Below are 21,111 nucleotides of genomic sequence, written 5' to 3'. Positions count from 1 at the left end.
AAAAAAAAAAAAAAAAAAAGGAAATTTGCAGTAGTGAAATTTACAAGTAAATAAACCCCTAATGGTTATTCGTGCAATTTGAAGGAGGACTGTAAAAGAAATAAAAGAAATACATTGTGTGGAAGTGAACAATGCGTAATACTTTAGGGACTACTCAACTAAAACGTCTGGTAGAATTACGTTGAGAACCTAACATATTACCTGAGTAGAAGGACCACTCTATTACAAAAGTTTATTCGTTTCATCATACAAAAGTCGAATGGTGTTATTGTGAGCAGAATTAGCAATATGTGAATATTTTTAGGTAAGAAAAAGTATTTTGAATCTACTCAACGAAATGAAGTCCCTCTTGTTCTAAATAATTTGAAATTGTTATATTTGTATTTGATCTCTATGTAATCACTGAAATCATTTTTTACAATGAAATTTTCTCATTTCTTTGTAGAAATTTTTGACTATAGATGAAACAGCGAAAGTCCTATATGAGTACATTGTTACTATCCTTAATAGCGATTCAGATATTGTAAATGAAGAGAACCCTGAAGCAGAAATTCTCACTAAGCCAACTTGCAATATATCCCAAGTAGACATTACGTTAGGGAAAAGCCCATCTCTTCAGACAATTAGGAATGAACCACGAACCCTGCTAGTAGTGGAATCTTCCAGTGCCAATGCAGAACCTCACAGGACATAACAAATAGAAGAGGAATTCGAGAAACAAGTTTTCAGGTAGATTTGATTAGCATTTCATTATTATTCTACACGGCAGGTATAACTTTTTTCTTTTTTTTTCTTTTTTTTTTCTTTTTTTTTTTTTTTTTTTTTGCTTTTAATAACTTTATGAAGTACATTATGACCTCTAATTTTTCAGGTGGACTGACGAGTACTTTATGCACAACGTTGATTTGGTGGAGAACTATTTCACAATTCTCGAAACCGTGGGCTCCTCGATTGTGTATTTCAAGAACTTATTTTCGGATGAAGTCATCGATTTGATTGTGCATCAAACCAACTTATATTCTACTCAAAAAAATGGTAAATGTGCAAACACAAACCATGATGAAATATTTGATTTTATCGCAATTGTTCACATTTATTTGAAAAATATAATTATCGGATTTTTCAAAGGGCATTATGTTTTGCTTTTAGTATTTTTTTTCAATTTCCATGAACAATATAAACTTCAATATAATAAGTATACTTTATATTAGTGTTTCTGGTTTGTTCGAAGCGTAATATGTTTTGTTTGTATTGGTTTCGGGTTCCTGTCTGTTTTCTGGTATACAAAGCAAAAATTGTATAATTTAAGGCGAGGAGAGATGTGTTACGGAAGTATTAGGACAGTTCAAATTAGAATGACTTGAATTGTATCGTGTATCTGACAGGATACATTTCTTCCGACTCCCTATATTTGGCGGAGTATCCTGTAAGTTACATTATGTCACAACCCCACGTAGTCGTTTCTTGCCAAGTTAAGGTCTACGGATAATACACTTTTTAGGTCTGAAATATTAATATTGAGAATAGGTACAGTGAAGTTTCTTTAGTCTCCTGACAAAGTTACAAGTTGGACATACGAGGTTTCACATTTTAAACGACGATATATACAAATACCGTGGCCCTGCTCTTATATATTTACACTTAAAACAAGCACCTCTTTCACTCCAATTATATTTCTGGAAAATTTTATCAATCATTTATTTTGTTGTTAAGCGACCATAGAGGTGAGCTAAATCGAACATCCATCTCTTAATCCAAGATGAGGGCTCAATGGGGACACAGTAACTACTCAACACTAGAAGTCTTACTGTTAGATCGAGAGGTCTCTTGTTTCATTCCAGACTATATGAGTTTGCTGTGAGTAACATTGTGTCAGTAGATTTTCTTACGTCTCTCCCGTTTCCTTTCCCATATTCATTCAACCAAGTCTTATATTAAATCACCTGTAATTACCACCTCTTTTGTTCTGTCAACTGACCATAAACGTTGAATGTTAATTTAGACTTTTTTTTGCCACCTACCTTCTCAATGGCAACATCAGCTATGTGATATATCGTATAAAGGACTTATGATTCTTTCCGAAACTATTCACTTTTCTGAGTTTAATGCAGATATGTCGAGAATTCAATCGGGGTTTATTTTAATAATCTCATTCATTATAACCGGTTTCTGAGATTGTTTCAAGATATGTGGAATCGAACTTAAACGACAAAGATGTTTGGAAAGATGATATTTCAAATGATATGATACATGTGATATCATACTGAATCACTATTTTTGAAAAAGTTGTGGACGGGAACTAAAATTTAACTTCTTTAAAAGCCTGCTCTAATGATAAAATCGATTACTACATGTATCTTCACAAAATTACAAAATACCTTTATAACAAATGAGACAGAACTATTACAGTAGTTTCCGATTAAATGGATTACAATTTAAGAATAAATTGATCTCGATTTCTCATAAGATATTCCATAACTGTTAATACATTCATACTTCTAATACATTTATACGAGAACTTTTGAAACAACATATTACATGACACACATTCCTATTTAAGTGAGATGTTGCCCCGCCTCTTGAAAACGGGTAAAATGTTAAATCTGATATAGATATAATACTTCTATGTTCTTAATAATAAAAATTATAGCTGTCAATATTCTTCTGAGATATAATAGTTTGAAAGAAATGAGTTCAATTATTCATTTAGTATATTTAAATGATTCATACATTTAATTAACTGACGGTAGGTTGATTGTCTCACCTCAGTGCTATATTAATATACTGTTATTTACGGAGATACTTTCATTATAAATTATATGTAGGACTATATCCAGAGCTTAATTATTGGGGGTCTATGGCAACAGTCATTATGCGAGTTATAAAGCTACAAAAGACAGTTTCGCAATTATTAATATTATGCTACCTCTGCGAAAGATATACTTTTAGTAAAATTATTATTATTATTATTATTATTATTATTATTATTATTATTATTATTATTATTATTATTATTATTATTATTATTATTATTATTATTATTATTGAAGTAGATATTTAAAATATTAATGAAATACAAGGAATTTAATGTAGTTAAGTTAAAAGCAAAAATTAATAAATGAAAGCTAATTAATATTTAAGAACAAGCAATGATTGAATTACAAACAATGATTTAATTTAGCGGGAGAAAAAAGACGTTATAACCAAGAATAAAAATTGTATTATAATTCTTTATTAGTAATGTAATTTCAAGATTTTGTATGGTATCTTAATTTTTGCTTAATTTTTGTATGAGGAGATACGGTAATTTTAAAAGTAAGGGGCCAATTGTTCTTTCCTTAGAAAATATGTAGACCCCCTATATCTTAATGAAGGTTTTTACATTCAAAAGATTAAATGCTAAAGAAGTTAAGTAACCCCAGAGGAAATAATTAAAATAAGTTCATTGATAAAGAGGTCTCAAATCTACCTACCTATTTTTATGGCGTTATTTGAATTTTAAAAAGTTCGGAAGCAAGAATAAGCACAAAACCTACTTTAGTTTTTGAATATACACGGTGAAACATACTGTAGTGTATATCTTGACCTGCAAACAACACTGAAAAGTAAACATTGCTATATCCAGGTATCAACAAATGAGAGTATACTTTACATTTATTACGTATTAACCTCCACTCGAAAAAAAGAAAAAAAAAAAACTATTGCACTTGAATAACTTTGTTACTGGTAAATTTATGTTGTAAAAGTTTTGTTGGTAAAATTATTGCATACCAATGAGCTAGGTGCATTCTTAGCATATGTGTACTCTCATCAGAATGTATCAAGTTAAGTATTAGGACAAGTATCAATTTTAAGTAGGCGATCTATTATAAAAACACTAGAATAGAATTTATGAATAGGATAAAAATATTAGTACTATTTTACCTACATTAATTAATGAGTAGTATTGTAGGCGTAAAGAGGTACCTGCGTTTAGTAAGATGATTCGGGTACGATTCGGGTTTAATCTCTGGTTGAGAACGAGAATTATTCTCTCGCTTTACTTTCGTCCAGCTCTCATCAACTGGAATAATTATGAAAATCTGGAGGAAAGTGGCAGCTTGAGTGTCATGATAACTAAAACTCCTCATGCCGATGTCATAAAAGTGTTTATCTTTGCACTGCTTATCGGCCAAATAATACCCCCCCCCCTACAAAAAAAAAAAAAAAAAAACATCCAGCATGGAAGATTTACCGTTGAGGACGGGAATATACAAGTGGCGACTTAATATTTATGGTTATGACTATCATGATGATTTCTTACAGAGAATATTTGATGCAACTAAACTATTCCTACCTGAAGCTGAATAACCTTTCTACAGAGAACAAACCAATACAAAATTGTTTACATGACTGTGACTTTTAAAAAATACCCTTTTCGGGTAATTTTACTGAGCCGAATTTACTAGGTAAATATATAGTGTTAACGCTCATTAACTGAACAGAGCTTTTGTCATGCTGTAGAGTGATTACATTTAGCGCAAAGGGCCTTCGTTTGATATCCACCCATGAAAATTTGTAGTGGATAACAAAGTGTTTTCTTGTCCTCCCGTTTCGTGCAAGTACATTTATCTTTTAACTATTTAATTATCTTCCAATTCCTTTGGCTTAAAAGACATGGGTGTAGGTTGCTAAATGAACAATTTCGTTCCATTTCATATCAGTTTCATCCTGAAGAAATTTAAGATGTTCTATGAACATCAAAATAAAATTACATGTTTAATAATAATTTCTTCAGTTAGTAATTAGTGCAAATTTAGTTTTCTCTGCAAGAAACATAGAAACTAGAATGATACTGCAAAGCAGAGTATGTTAGATTTTATCATGTAATTGGTATACGTTCCATCACAATGTATGTTACAGTTAAACTAATTACATATTTACCTTAGTCGAGGACAAAGTTGACAGACTCCTGTGCCAGAATGGGTCATGAGGAACATAGGCCATCCATAGGCTCCCAGAGCAAAATTCATATAATGAATGACATCTCGAAAATCCTCCAACACTTGTGGATCAGTCAAAGTGACAAACTGGGTTTTAGGTGTCACAGCTACGCCCGACAGGAACTCATAAGTCTCGTTCTTACGCTGAAAATATCACAAAAAGAAAGAAAATTGATTCAAATATCCATTTGGTTATGATTACACTTTTGATGCATGTATGGAGCGTAAAACTAAAGTTAACTATTAAGCAGTAAACGCAAAAGAAGTCATGAACCGTTAGGTTAGTGAAGCATTATGTTTCACATTTGTTAAGTTCCCACATGTAAATATCATGCAAGCTATCCCAAACAAAATCTAGGTTACTTAGTTTAATTCTCTCGGAGTCAAAAGAAGTAAAGAGTTTCCTTGTAGTTAGATGGTTAGAATACAAGGCGTGGGAAACCCGGTTCCGATTCCCGTTCATGAGAGATCACGTGGTTCGAATCCCATGTCAAACTGTATATAATCACGTGTCTTACAGTCTTAGCAGTGAAAGGTGACATTAAACACAAAATCAACCATCTCGTTAGAAAACCGAAATATACAATATGAAACCAGAACAAAATGGTCGAAGTGACGTGATATACATCCGTATGCTATTGGCTTCAGCTTCTAAGATTAAAAGGATGTTCCGGAAAAGTACAGTGTGCGAACTCAAAAAGTAAGGATAAATCACACACCAACTTTATTTATTTATTTATTTATTATAAGATATATATTTAGATGATAAACAAAGTTAGAAAAAAAACTTTTTACTGATCTTTATAATTTGAACGCTGATTAAATAAATTATACAGTGCAATAATAATTCATTTACTCTGGTCACTTGTCACTACTAGACAGTAGCGCCAAATGACAGCACTTGCACTAGAACTGGCAAACAGTCAAGGGCGAAGGAAAGCCAGTATGTCATGAGTCTTATGCAAGAACAGAGAGTTGCTTTAGAAGGATCATATTTTACAATAAAATTCTATGAACGTTCCTGCAATCTCTTTCAGCAGTGGTCCCTGGTAACCTATTCCTATTACAAGAAAAGTAACAATTTAAATCCTAGAGCAGTGATTCCCAACCGGCATGAGCGATACACTAGTTTGTCACGCAGCCTCATAGGGTGTGTCGCGAAATTTTAGAATTTAAAAGTCATGAAGTATTTATCAATTTTGAGACAGATTGTACTAGTCAACGACTCCAGCAAGAGTAATAGTGGCCAGTATATAGAGTTACTACCTTCTAGAATGTTGTAATTTTACACTATTATAATTTGTATTATTATCAAGAGTGCCAGCAAAATTTTTCCAAGGCGACAAATTTCTGATTCGAAAGGGGAGAAAAGACCGACACACAAGTACAGTCGCAAATACATGCACATAACACAGAACATAAAATACTATTATTTACACAAATATCCTTATTAACTTCAGTAAATACATTATAGTACTATAGTATTTTTTATAAATATATTAAGTACTGTAATATGCGAGAGCATATAAGTATGTTTTAATATGAATTTCTAAGAATTGAACATCCTTCGAAAATTCACGGCGTAACTGTCCCCTTGCTTTCTGCTACGGGCAGCCATGATTATTATTAATAAATATTGAAACAAATGTGTCACAATGTCGTGAGGATCCAATAAAGTGTCGTTAGTTAAAGGATGTTGGAAACCATTGTCCTGGAGAACCATTTTTCTGACAGTGATTACCGCATAGCTCAATTTGTAGACGGTGAATTGTGAGGCCACTTTTAATCGAAGCAACGTGTGCGTTGACATTGTCAGTAAGTTTGTGACTTGTTTGGAGATGAGCGGTATTACTGGAACCAATGGAACGTAACAAAGATCCATGCATCAAACATGAACAAATTCACATCCCTTTTGGTACCGATCAACGTACCGCATCCCACAATATAACCACAGCCCGGCAGAAACCAACTCAAATCCGGTATCCCCTAGAATCCAGAGTGGGTCCTACTATTTCCCGTCCTGCCCACCTCATGAATCTTCAATCTAGTACTGAGGTATCATGGATATCCTCCCGGATCCAATGGATCGGGGAATTACCACTTGGGAGACGGGTCGAAGCTACTTCCCCCTCGGTAAGGGCAAATATCATACCTACTTCAAATTATGGTTGAGATATTCCGTACATTACCGGATCTTATGACTTAAATAGACTGACTACCCACGCAGTCATAGTCATTTGGGAGACAAAAACTCCTTCCACGGTAGTTCACCAGTTTATGCCTTCTTCAGAACGCATTCTAAAATTCCACGTACGCCTATCTCCAGCATGTCAGCAGGAATTTTAGAATGCGTTCTGAAGTAGACGTAAACTGCCGAAAATACCGTGGCATATCTACCTAATAGCACATATTAGTTGCCTCGTCCTCCTCTGGTAGGACGGAAAGGTGGGACGCCCCTCCTACCTCAAATTAACATGCTGAGGTACCCCGTCTTGAACTCAATGAATATTGCAAGTCGTTATTTGGGAAGCAGGCCGAAAACCCTTCTTCCTGGTAAGACGTTCGAATCCACCTACTTCTGGGCAACCCCAACTACCTCATTTTACGTTCTGAGGTACCACGCACACTTCCGGAACCAATGGCACATACTATTTGCCCATTTGGGAGATATATCGAAGACTTTCCTTCCCCGGTAGGTTGTAGTCTAACACTCCATTCATTCATCCACCTAACACTGAATCCGAGGCCCGAACTTCATCTATGTTGAAAATTTAATCGAGATCGGTTGGGTGGTCCAGGAGTTATGAAGTCACAAACACTGCCACTTTCATTTATATATATATATATATATATATAGATAGATAGATAGATAGATAGATAGATAGATAGATAGATAGATAGATAGATTACAGATTTTAGAATTTAAAATAAGAATGAATAAGTCCTAATGCTGAAATAAGAATTAGGCAGAGAATTTTGGAGAATAGAATTATAAAATTTATTCCCGCTATTTATTACCTTTTAGAAAATTAACTCTTAGGTATGTTAATTTAATAATCCTCCAGTTAGTATACAAGGTAAGGTGTGTCAATAAAACTGGTTGTTTTGATTTCTTCGGAAATTTTCTGTAATGGTGGTAACGTTTATTCATCGTCATTTTTTTTTCCAATCAAAGCTACCACATATCTGCAGAAAAATAGATCGACAGAACGAAATTCAAAATACTGCTGGAACTGTTTATCAAAAACGTGACGGTACTGTTTGATGATAGACTTGAACACGTTGTTATTTTAATATGGGAAGGTATGATTTCTGTTCCATTTGAATACACAATCGGGATACGGGTGAAGTTTGGAGACATTCTTAAACTCTTTATTGTGTTCGAATGTCTGCCTTGAAGTTTCGCTTCAATGCAGACATTCGAACACAATAAAGAGTTTAAGAATGAAAAATGTAAAACACAATCTGAAACGTTATATAAGTGAATATTCTTTAGCAAAGTTATCGTAAGTTGGATTATTGGTTGAATTAGAGCATACGTTCGGTTCACCAGCAAAGCTATATGAGACGTGAAAATACAGCTCAGCTTAACGTGGGGTCCGAACCACATGATCTTCTGCCAGGAATCAAATCCGAATCTCCCGCACCGAAAATCCATACGCTAACCATATAATCAAGATCTTAAGTCGTGCGAATTTCTTTAGCGATGAGGGTGGGGAAACTCATATAGAATTTTAAGGGGGATTTAAAACCATACAAGATACAAATTGTGTAGTAGTAAAATGAGAATGCTTACGTAGAGTAAATGAATGTTTGCTAAAATTGAAAGACAATGAAGTTACGAGGGATGAGAAACACTTCACTTAGTAGTTTTGTAAACAAATAAAACTTCGTCACTTCATAAGATAATCCTCGTCAACTACATCAAAGGTCAGAGACTTATAATATGATATACTGTTTCTGTAATAGGAACATCTACATCTACATTTTGGAGGATGAGCAATCATGGTAAAATCTCACAGGTATACCTACACGATAAAACATTCTTCACATTAGAACTTCCACAATTCCCTTCAGATGGATCAGTTTGGTTCCAACAAAATGGCGTTGCATCTTGCTTTCCGAAAACTTGTATTGTGCTCGTATGTTAACTTGTCGGGAATTAAACCGAATTTAGAACTGGTAATATTTCGTAGCCACAAGATTATCCAGATTTATCAGTTTGTAATTACTTCCTATGTGAGTACCTTAAATATAAGATGTGTGCAAATTAATTACACACGATTGCTGAATCTCAAAACAACCACCGCATGGAAATTAAATAAGTTGCCATGATGGACGGGTCATGATGACTTTCGCCGCAGACTGTCAGAGTGTAAACATTGAACTGATGGTCATTTGCAAAAAGATATAGGATTTGAAGCACGAATCTGCCTGTCATATTTCACAAATGCAAATGAGTAAGGATGAAGTGGGTATGTTTGTGATCTTTCTTTAAATTAGAAGTATCGTATCATTAAATTGTAGTACGTCTATTTTATTGTTACATCCTATATGTGTTAAAATAAACATTTAACTATTAACTGGAATTAACTATTAACTAAGAAATGGACGTTATATTCACATTTCGAATTAGGGCAGAATAGCCAAAATCGCACCAATTTTTACATAAATGGTTTTAATTCGAAACTTTTGAAGAAATTTAAAATGACTTTTTGATCGTATTGAACTTTATAGTTTTCCAATTCTTTTACAGTGATTTTGTAACGATATCTTATCATTATCATGATAAAAATGATGATATTTTAGAAGCTTACGATTGGTGCGATTTATGCAACAGGTTTCCCAAATCGCACTATATGAAGTCAAAATCGCACAACCATTTGAATATATGCAATTTTTATAGTAATGCATATGGGTAAAACAAATTATCATTTCCATGCAATATCGCATTATTTTATTTATGTTATATTAAAATGAGGTATAATACATCTTTAAAGAGAAAAAAATACTCCAATGTAAATAACCGAACACAGAAATAACACCTTAGAAATAAGCTAAGTAGAAACGCAACATACAAGTAAAGCAAATTAATATTTCTATGATATATCACATTCTTTTATCTCAGTGTTATTAATACGAGGAAGAACATATCATTAAAGAAAAAAATATCCATATTGTTCATCCAATGAGCAATATTGTTCATGATCCTATGAAACGTAAAGTATCTATATTTATGGAAAACGGACAGCTACACCTTATGTGCACAAAAATAGCATTAGAATGCACGTTCATCTCCTGAAACACCCGCACAAGATTCATGTATCCAGACTTTACACAAAACACTTTGTACCATATCTTCGACTTAATTTTGTTGACAAAGGACGTAAAACCAATCTTGTTCATTGATTTCAAAAGCCATATTTGAAACACTACGAATATGTAACTCGGAGCATCGTAATTTGGATGAATCTACTTTTCGAATACACTTTTTGGTGTTAAGGTTTCCTGAAGCACATGCAGACCTTGCTGACGGTTCAGAAAGATTAGGTCTCTCCACACGTTTGGATACTCTTGATTGCCTTTGCCGTTATTCTTCAAGATGTTTTTTGTAAGGACTTGATGATAGTACTTCGGTTCTTTGTGGTTGCATGTTGGTAGTTCTATTTCCTCCCGCTATTGGGCTGAGCAGCGTCACATTATTTTCTATATATTTTTTCAAAGCACGATTCATAGACTTCGGAGACCATTTTCCATATTGCCATGTGTCCACCTTGTGCGAATTGTAACGAGAAAAAAAAAAAAAAAGGAAAAATAATTCATCATGGAAGTCAAAATCGCACTGGTGCGATTTCTGACACACATTAGTAGTGCGATTTGGGAAACTACACTACTTTTTTTTTTTTAAAAAAAATATTTTTTACATACCTCACAAATTAAAAAAAGAATAACTTGAGTTTGTCTCTATAATATTAATGGTATTTTGTTTATTACTACTTATTAAAACATAAGCTAATTCTCTTACCTTAATCCCTATTATACTGTGAAACACCTCGAAAATTAACTAACTAACTAACTAACTACCTCTATGGCCTATGGAACCCGGAGGTTCAGTGCCGCGTTCACAAAAGCTCTCCACTGACTTCTATCCTTAGCTAATTGGATCCAGTTTCTACTTTGTATTCCTATCTCTGCGAGATCCATCTTAATATTATCCTCCCATCTGCGCCTAGGTCTTCCTAATGGTCGTTTTCCTATGGGTCTACCAGTCAAGACTTTGAAAGCGTTTCTACTTTCTTCCATTCTAGCTACATGACCTGCCCACCTAAGCTTCCTAGACTTGACGACCCTAACAATGTTGGATAAACCGTATAAACTATGTAATTCCTCGTTATGAAGCTTCCGCCATTTCCCATTCTCGTTCCTCTTGGGTCCGAATATTCTTCTAAGGATCCTGTTCTCAAATACTTTCAGTCTATGTTCTTCCCTCAGAGTAACCGACCATGTTTCGCAACCATACAGAACAACAGGCATGATTATCGTTTTATATATTTTAAGCTTCAAATTCCTCGACAGAATTTGCGACGACAAGAGATTTTGAACCGAGTAGTAACACGAATTCCCTGCTTTTAGTCGACATTTAATTTCTTCGTGAATATTATTTTCCTCTGTTAATATTGATCCTAAATATTTGAAAGTATCCACTTTAACAAAAGTATTATTTAATATTTTAACGCCTCCACAATTTGCCGTATTACTGTCCCGACGCACTTCCATGTATTTAGTTTCCTCTGCATTTACTTCTAAACCCATGTCCCTGCAAGCGTTTAATAATATCTCTGCATTTATTTCTACTGTTCTCCTATCATCCCCTATTAAATTTACATCATCAACATATGCCATAACCTGGTGAATGTCGTTCAACTCTAGGCCCTGGTTGCTATCTTTGATTTTCCTTATGGCGTATTCCAGCACAAAGTTAAATAATAATGGCGACAACGCATCTCCTTGTTTCAGGCCATTTTCGACGTGGAAGCTCGTGGACAAAAATTTTCCTACCCGGACTTTACTTTGGGATTCACTTAAACATATCTTAATTAATCTAATTAGCTTTCTCGGTATTCCAAGCTCTGTAAGAACGTTGTATAATGTTTCTCTCCTAACCGAGTCGTAAGCCTTTCTAAAATCGATAAATAGTTGACGTACCGGGGTATTGTATTCCCACTTCTTTTCGAGTATTTGGCGAATGGTAAATATTTAGTCGATAGTTGATCGATTTCGTCTAAATCCGCACTGATAATCTCCAATAATTTCATCTGCGTATGGGGTCAATCTTGCTAACAGAATATTTGAAAGGATTTTATAGGATGTTGACAGAAGAGAAATGCCTCGATAATTGTTACAGTCAGTTTTGTCGCCTTTCTTGTGAATTGGAACAATGATTGACTCTTTCCACTCTTGTGGCAATTCTTCCTTGTTCCAAATAAGGAGAATGAGTTTGTGTATCTTGTTCCACAATTTTTCGTCCCAAGCTAAAATTAACTCAGCCGGAATTTCATCTACACCCGGAGAGTTGTGTTTCTTTAATTTCTTTATAGCGGCTTCCACTTCTATTCGATTGGGTTCTGGAATATACGGTTCTGCGGTGTGTATCTCCTTTTCTCCATGCACATTAGTTTTTGGCTGCGTGTTCAGCAAAACGTCAAAGAAATCTTTCCATCTATTTAAAAGGCTATCCGTATCAATGAGAACTGTCCCGTCAGATTTCTTTAATATATAAGCACGACGTTGATAGCCTTTCTTAAATTCGCTGATTCCCTTATACATGTCCCGAATATTTTTATTTTTAGTATTATCTTCAAGTTCCTTAATTTTAGCTATCAAAAAATCCCGTTTCTTTGTTCTAAAAGTTTTGGAAGTTTCCCGCCTGATATCTGCGAAATTTTGTGTAGTTATTTCATTCGGATTTTGTAGCCACCGTAATTTTGTCTGTTTTCTCTTCTCTGCTAGTTTAATGCATTCTTGGTCGAACCATGGTTTATTCATACGTATTTCCGCGTGTCCCAATTTTTCTATTGCTGAACTTTTAATGCTATCTCTAATTTCAATCCAAGTATCCTCAACACTAGTGCACTCCGAGTCTTCTAAAACCGAGAATCTATTCGAAACTTCAATTTGGTATTCCTCTCTTACCTGGCTCTCTTCTAATTTCTTTAAATTAAATCTCTCCGTTTTCGGACATTGAGTATTACCTTTATTCAACGATAATCTCTCCCGTATTATCGCTGCTACCAGGTAGTGATCAGTGTCACAATCAGCCCCTCTAAACGACCGGACGTCAATTATGCTAGATTGTCTTCTTCTATCTACTAAAACGTGATCAATTTGATTATGTGTTTTTCCGTCTGGTGATGTCCAAGTGTATTTATGAACGTCGCGATGTGGGAATTTTGTACTCTTCACGATTAGGTTTTTGGATGTTCCAAAGTTCACGAGTCTAACACCGTTGTCATTACTTTCCTTATGCATACTTTCGTTCCCTATAATCGGTTTGAAAATATCCTCTCGTCCTACCTTCGCATTGAAATTCCCTAATAGAATCTTCATATGGTATCGGGGAGTTGGTCAAATATCCGTCCCACTTCTTCGTAAAAACTATCTTTTATATCGTCACCTTTATCTTTAGTTGGAACATGTACATTTAAAACAATAATATCACACCACCGTCCCTTAAGAGTAATAAAAGAAAGTCTGTCAGTAACAAATTCAACCCGTTTAATTGCTGGTAATATTCGTTTGTGAACGAAAAACCCTGTTCCTAACTGGTGATTTTTATTTCCTTCCCCGTAAAAGAACGTAAAATTTCCGGAATTCTCATATCCATTTCCTTCCCACCTAACTTCCTGAACTCCTACTAAGTCCATCCTGTATTTCTCTAACTCACTCGTTACAGATTTTAACGCGCCTGCCCTATAAAGACTTCTAATATTCCATGTTCCAATCTCATGTCCATTTTCTTTTGCTGATGTCGTGCCAAGTTATCAGTCCTTGTCCGAGGCTTTTGTGAATGTTTCTGAACAAGTGCCTTTTTTTACAGGATGAGGGTGTTAGCCTTACCCAAACCCCCAAGCTGGAGGACCACTCCTAGTCGTCTGTCCGCGACTGCTTATTCAGTATATTCGCAGCTAACCTCTATATCTAGAGGCCTTCTCCTCGATCCGCAACCTGAGGACGCGCCATGCCGTGGTGACAGGAACCCACGTTACACGGACGCCTCGAAAATTAGTAAGGAATAATCCAATTATATTGTACTGCAACTGCACACATACATAACTTACTGAACGTCGTCACTACTCTGTAATTATGGAAATATGCTTAAGTACTTAATTTAACTACCAGATAGCTTGTTAGTACTACGGTTCTTTTTAAACTAGGGGTGGTGCGATCTAGAACCCGGTGCGATATCGGGAACTCTCCCCTAATTAATACAATACTTAATTTGAAATATGAATGCATCGTACGTTACTGAGCTTAAAATACTGTTAAAGTTAAGACCATATGGTTATCGATGATACACACATAGTGAATAAAAGTAAGAGTCAGTATTTTCTCTCAAAATCTCAAACATAATAACGACATATTTTTAACCATATATTTCGTATATAATAGTGACAATAGGCTTTTATTTACAAGGGAATGCATGATTAGCCTTTCATGAGCACTATACTATAATACGAGCTACATTACAGCTAATAATCGAAAGTTGATCCTGCACCAAGGGAAAGAACTTAAGAAGTTTTCTGAGTATAGTATTTTCGGTTTTTTGTGCATTTTGCTAACTTTCTTTAAAAAGCAATTTAGTTTGTTCGAGTATTTGACATTGAGTGTACAAATTAGATTACAATGGACAGCAACAGAACCTTCTCCTTTGCCAACCTGTCAGATGGTTGAGCTGCGGAGGATCGATCAAGTGAAGTGAAGAAGCAACCAGCTCTTTGCCTCCCTGTCTCTCTCAGGTGCTATTATCGAAAAAGGGTTCGGCAAGAGCAAAAGGCAACCCAATCCTGCCACAAGGGAGGAACTTCTTTGAGGAAAGTCTACTTATTAATAACTTTGAAGTCCATGAAAGAGAGAGACTTCCGTTGCTTAACTTATCGAGGATAAACAATGCAGCATGCACTAACAATGCCAAACTACGTTCTTCCTGTAAGTTTTAAAGTGTAAAAATATTTTGAAATTCTACCAAAGCTCTCCCATTTAACTAAAAAATACTATATTAGTAGCTATACATTATATTGCATAAACAAGACAAGAATATTTTTGTGTTTGGCCCAATATCATTTGTTATTGGCAAATAATATTACTTCAAAAATATCTGGATTCGTTACCAAGCGCGTCATTCGAGGGTCGACAAGAGGCAATTGCCACCCTCCTGAGTTTGATATATGTAAATAAATAGATAGTATAGTACAGTAATATGCTAATGAGAAACAAAACTCTTTATCGGTGGAGAATCATGCCGCCCTGCAATAACCAAAACTATAAATTTCACTGATGGTCCTTCCCTGATCTTTGAAATAAAGGATAAAAGGCTTCCACAACGTCATAGCACTGTTCTCATCATTTCCTTATCTTTGCTATTATAGTAGCAGCAAACTGTTCGCTTCAAAAGCAAATAGAACGATCGGTTAGCCACTAAGCAGCGGTAAATAAACTTGGTTCTATTAGAAATAAAGGGAATATAATATATAAAAAAAAATGGTACATAAGTCACAAGTCTTCTATGGAAACTTAATAATTGTTTCATTTTCTACCAAGCCAGCGCAACAGACGCTCTCTCGCGTTTGCACATCGTAGACACGAATTTTCATAAGTCATGCATAGCCAAACTAGTCCACGAACTTACCAAATAACTCATATAAAATAAATAAATTAATAAATAAGTAAATTACTCGTACACTGATCGACAAACAAAACTCATAAAGAATCAATGCTACGCACGAAACATCTTGAAATCAAAAGAATGAAATCAATAAAAAAAAGTTTCTATGTAAATCTAGCTCCTTGAAGATTGCAAAAGCCCTATGTGACTACTTGGTTATAATCGACAACAGAAAACATACCTGTACTAGCGAGAGGAAGCAAGAGGAGTTATGTTATGTGCCTTATATACATGACATGCTGAATTTGACGAAGCGTAGCTCCAAAATCGTTTTCGATAATTTTTCGAAAATTGGTATAAATTTCCAGTTGAAAGCACTTTGAAATAAAATGTTAAGTTAATTTTTGCATTGTGTGTTGTCATTAGTAGGATTAGAATTTTTATTTGTGCACTTTTATCTATCTTAAGATCGAAAATGAGCTCTCTGAGAGTATCCAACACGTCAAATGTTGCTTCCAGTTGAGAATATAGGTAATTTTCCAGCACTTTTTCCCCTTTTGGACCCTTATTCTCTTAATCTGCCCCTTTTCCTCTTCTTTTACTGCTACATTTTAAAAGCATCTTCCAAATTTCCCGGTAACTATGTGCTGTTTGTTATGCGAGAATTTTGAGCAGATTAAGCAGTTTGTGCTTTCTCCAGATCCAAAGAATGCAAACAGGGTATACAGGCGTACGTGTGTATATATACAGTATCTACGAGGGCCACTATTTATATTTTGAGCCTTGGCAACACTGATTGTAGTTAGGCGCTGTTTTTTGTTTGCATAGAAACGTTTGACATTGTTGGCCATAACGTACTTCATATGTTTTGTCAATAGCTTTATTTGTGTTGTTTACGTTGACTTGAAGATTGCGTGACAACAAAAATGGAATTAACTCGGGAAAAATTTTCATGAGATGATTTATTACGATTTTCGACGTGGATTATCTAGACAAGAATGCGTCGATCAACTTACGTCCACATTTGGTGATGAAGCCTCATTCTTTGCCACTGTGAAACGTTGGTAAAACGATTTTACTTGTGACCACCATTCGCTCACTGACGAAATTCGCGAAGGTTTCCAAAATCAGTTGGCATTCAAGAAAACATTGATGCTGTGCCAAACTTAATACTACAAGATCGTCATGGGGCATTAGTTCCACCACATATATAAAATATTACATGATCATTTAGCTGTGAGAAAGGTTTGTTCTCGTTGGGTCCCACATAATTTGACAAAAACTCAAAAAGAAGCTCGCGTCGATTGGTGCATACAAATGCTCAACACATACAATGGCAGCGTTTCAACAGATTGTAACAGATGACGAATCATGGATATATGCATATGAGCAGGAACGTAAACAGCAGTCGACTGTATGGGTGTTTCAAGAAGAACCAAATCCAACAAAAGTTGTTCGCGCTCGAAGTACATCGAAACAAATAGTCGCCCGTTTCTTCGGGAAAACTGGCCATGTGGCAACTGTGCCTTTAGAGGAACGTAGAACGGTCAACTCTGAATGGTACACAACAATTTGTTTGCCGAAGGTCTTCGATCAAATACGGAAAACAAACAAGCGCCGTCGGATCATTCTCCATCAAGACAATGTGAGCTCTCACACATCTCGTCTAACAACGACTATTTGAACACTTAAAAAATCGAATGAATAGGCCATCCGCCGTACAATCCTGATTTGGTACCCAATGACTTCTTCTTGTTCCCGAATGTCAAGAATAAATTGCGTAGACAATGATTTTCGTCGGTGGAAAAAGCCGTTGATGCTAGGGATGCGCACGAAACAAGATTTGTGACTGTCTCGTCTCGAGAATGTGCTGTAAAAGTAATGTCTCGACTCGAAAACTGTATATTTTTCTATTGGAAGAGCCGTGTCTCGACTCGAATTTTGTCAGGAAAATCCTGTCTCGACTCGTCTCGTGCGCATCACTAGTAGTTGATGCGTTCAAAAACCATATTAAGGAAATGTCTCAAGAAGATTAGAAAAAATGCTTTCACAAATGATTCGAACGAATGAAAAAGTGTATTGATCATAAAGGAGAGTATTACAAAAAACAATAAATCAATTTCCAATGACAAACTACTGTTCGTTGTTAGGCTCAAAATATAAATAGTGGCCCTCGTAATAGTTTTATCGTTGAGCGTATATTCAGTTTAAATCTGTGATGTAATGGAAAGTATAAGGGTGGATAAATACATAAAAACTATCGAACGTATACTTACTAAAATAATAATAAAAATAATAATAGCAATACATTACTGGATGTAAGTGCAATTTTCAAGGGGTTTCAACCTTCTTCAGCGAGAGAAAATTCATGATTTGCAGACATGTGTTATCTATCTGTTATGTAAGTGTTACATATATATATATATATATATATATATTATATATATCTTCAGTTACAATAAGTGACGGCTATCACTAAAAGTTTGGAATAGCAACACCTAGAGAAAGAACAGTGGAGTATCTACTACCGTGAGGTAACAGTTAAATAGTTTTTCTCAGTTTCCCGAATATAAAGTGTTTACTTTTTATTTTCCATGACAGAAAATTTATGCACCTATGAAAGCTTCTAAGTTTATTGGTTAGTTGCGAGATAGAGGACATCAACATATATTTGAAAAATAATAAATCATGAAGCATAGTCCTGCAAACATATACATTTCTATATATTAGATAAGCTCATTAGAACACAAAATAGATGCTACTACGCAGTGCCAAGGAAATTGGTATACGAACCACTTCAGCATTATTATCTATAGGTGTATCTTCCTGACCCTCTATTGTCCATTGGTAATGAAATTTCTGCAGCGAAAAGATGATTCATACTCAACGAATGTTAAGACATGATAAGTGACAAATTAATGTTCAGCAACGTATGTTTGATTATACAGGGTGTAACTTAATTATTGTAACAAACGTCGAGAAGTGATTGCTGACACGAGATAAGCAAAATAGTTTCTATGAACATATAGCATATTGGGCACATTGGCAGAGTTAGCGACGCCCGAAAGAACGATAGATATCGATGTTTAGAGAGACACAAACGTACGTGACTACATCACAGAAGATGTTCAAAGTATTCGCTATCGACAGCAATGCATGCATAACAACGCCGGATCATGAATTACTAAAACCGTTCGAAGATACCTGGGTCATGGAGAATAGTTGCATAGGCGTTATGGATACGCTGTTCGAAGTCGTTGATATCGCTGACAGAAGCAGCATACACCACATTTTTCATGTGTTTCCACAGGGAAATATCTAGAGGATTCAGGTCCGAAGATCGGGCAGGTTAATGCACTGAACCGCAACGCCCGATCCAAAGTCTTGGAAAGTTGTTGTTGAACCACTGGCCGACATTCACACTGAAGTGCGCAGGAGCTCCATCACGCACGTACCATATGTGGTAGTGAATCTAGGGGAATATTTTCCAGTAATTCGGGTAGTGTATCCTGCAGAAAGGTCAAATTCTTTGCTCTATTCAATCTTCGGGGTAGCATTTATGAGCTGATCAGTTAATCATGGACAATACTACATTATACATTGAGTCGAAATTGGTTTCGATGATGAGTAACAATCGTACCATGAGGATATGCACCTGCCCAGTGTGCGTCCTACGCATGTTGACGATACCATCCCTTCCCAACGTGATCTTGTCAGTGAACAGAGCTGATGCCTGAAATAGTATGATAGTAATGATCTGTTGAATGAACCAGTAACAGAATGCTTCACGAAGTTCGAAATTTGCTTCTGTCTTTGTACCCCTTGCAGGTGGTATGGGTACAAGGTTTTTTCGTGTAATGCACGCCACACAGTAAGGTGACTAAAATGCATTTCACGCTAAGTTACCTCAAACTTGTATCTGGCTCACTGTCCACAATTTCTAACACAGGTTTGTCCATAACAGGTGATCGCACACGAGGGAGACGACCAGCACCCACACGGGCAGGTAGTACGGTCTACGTTTCACACACATCTCGATAAATTGCTGCAAATTTCCTGTATGATGGTTGGCGTCTGTTAGAAAACGTTCCTGACGCAGCTGAGTCATGCAGTTTCACGCCCATTGCTACCTCCACAACCATACAAGAATAGCACGTCGGCCTGTTCACGGTTTGAATAATGCACCATATCTTTGCACCTACCACTTGTCTTATTCAACACTCTCAACACAATGGCCACACTCCTGTGGTGTAGCGTCTTGAACTCAAGCACCACCTGTGTGTGAACCGAGCAACTACGTATTGAACACCAGCGCCAGCTTTAGGCTTTTTAGACCGTCATCTCTAAGCTTATTGGTTTTCGATTTGTACCGCTTCGAACTTACTGTTCCCACGATTTGCCCTTGCTAACTCTGCCAATATGCTATATGATCACAGAACCTTTTTTGCTTATCACGGTGTCAGGAGTCACCTTCCGACATTCGTTACATTAATTAAGTTATACCCTGTATATTTATTGTTGCTTAACAATTATATATTATTTACACCCAAGCTCACGCATCTTATAAATACGTGAAAAGAAATCACATTTCATATTTTCAATTATTACTATTTCTGATACTACATAAAAGAATATTACAAGAAACCTGTTTCAAAATTAATATATTTGAAATATTATGTAGCCATTAAAATTGCATCACTAGAAAGAAAACATCTGATCGACTGATCATTTACAGATGTAAAGATATGGGAGGACATTGACACTCGCTGCATAATATGTGTGGAGACAAGCATGTGTTAACCATTAAGCAAAATAAGAATGTGCTTAGGGCATCAAGGGAAGGAGGAACCATTGAAATCTTCCATATCCGAATTTACAATGGTCCAATACAAATGATGCAGCTCAACTACAATCCGCAAAAGTGGTCCCAACATTAAATGAAAAAATGGCATATCGACATATATACAATAATGTCAAGAGCACTCAAAAGAATGCAAACCTCCGCCAAGATCATGAAATCGAAACGAAAAAAAAAAACACTCAAAGCCTAAATGAAAGCAGAGTAAACTTTGTATGCACTCTGTGAAATGTATATACTTTCTGTACTATCTGCCAAAAAATTATTTATCCTGTAAATGGTATTTTATCAAAAATACATTCATTTTCTTTATATAGTTAAACTATTTGAAAATCAGTGCTACCGTGGATTTAGACCCACCCACATACGAAACAATTTCTAAAATTTTA

At 35.4% G+C, this 21,111-nt stretch overlaps 1 protein-coding gene across 3 annotated transcripts in view; it reads right to left on the bottom strand.

The window, feature by feature from the left end:
• inaE (inactivation no afterpotential E) overlaps window positions 1-21,111 on the bottom strand; it is a 703,344-nt gene that overhangs the window by 67,883 nt on the left and 614,350 nt on the right. For all 3 annotated transcript variants that reach the window (XM_081728566.1, XM_081728568.1, XM_081728569.1), the window contains exon 7: window positions 4,924-5,126. In XM_081728566.1, coding sequence (XP_081584692.1) covers window positions 4,924-5,126 — 203 coding nt within the window. The remainder of the gene's footprint in view (window positions 1-4,923; window positions 5,127-21,111) is intronic.

This window comes from Thermobia domestica, chromosome 10 (assembly GCF_964235325.1).
Source record: "Thermobia domestica chromosome 10, izTheDome1.hap1.1, whole genome shotgun sequence".
NCBI classification, from domain to species: Eukaryota; Metazoa; Arthropoda; class Insecta; order Zygentoma; family Lepismatidae; genus Thermobia; species Thermobia domestica.
This window is presented reverse-complemented; position numbering and strand designations above follow the sequence as displayed.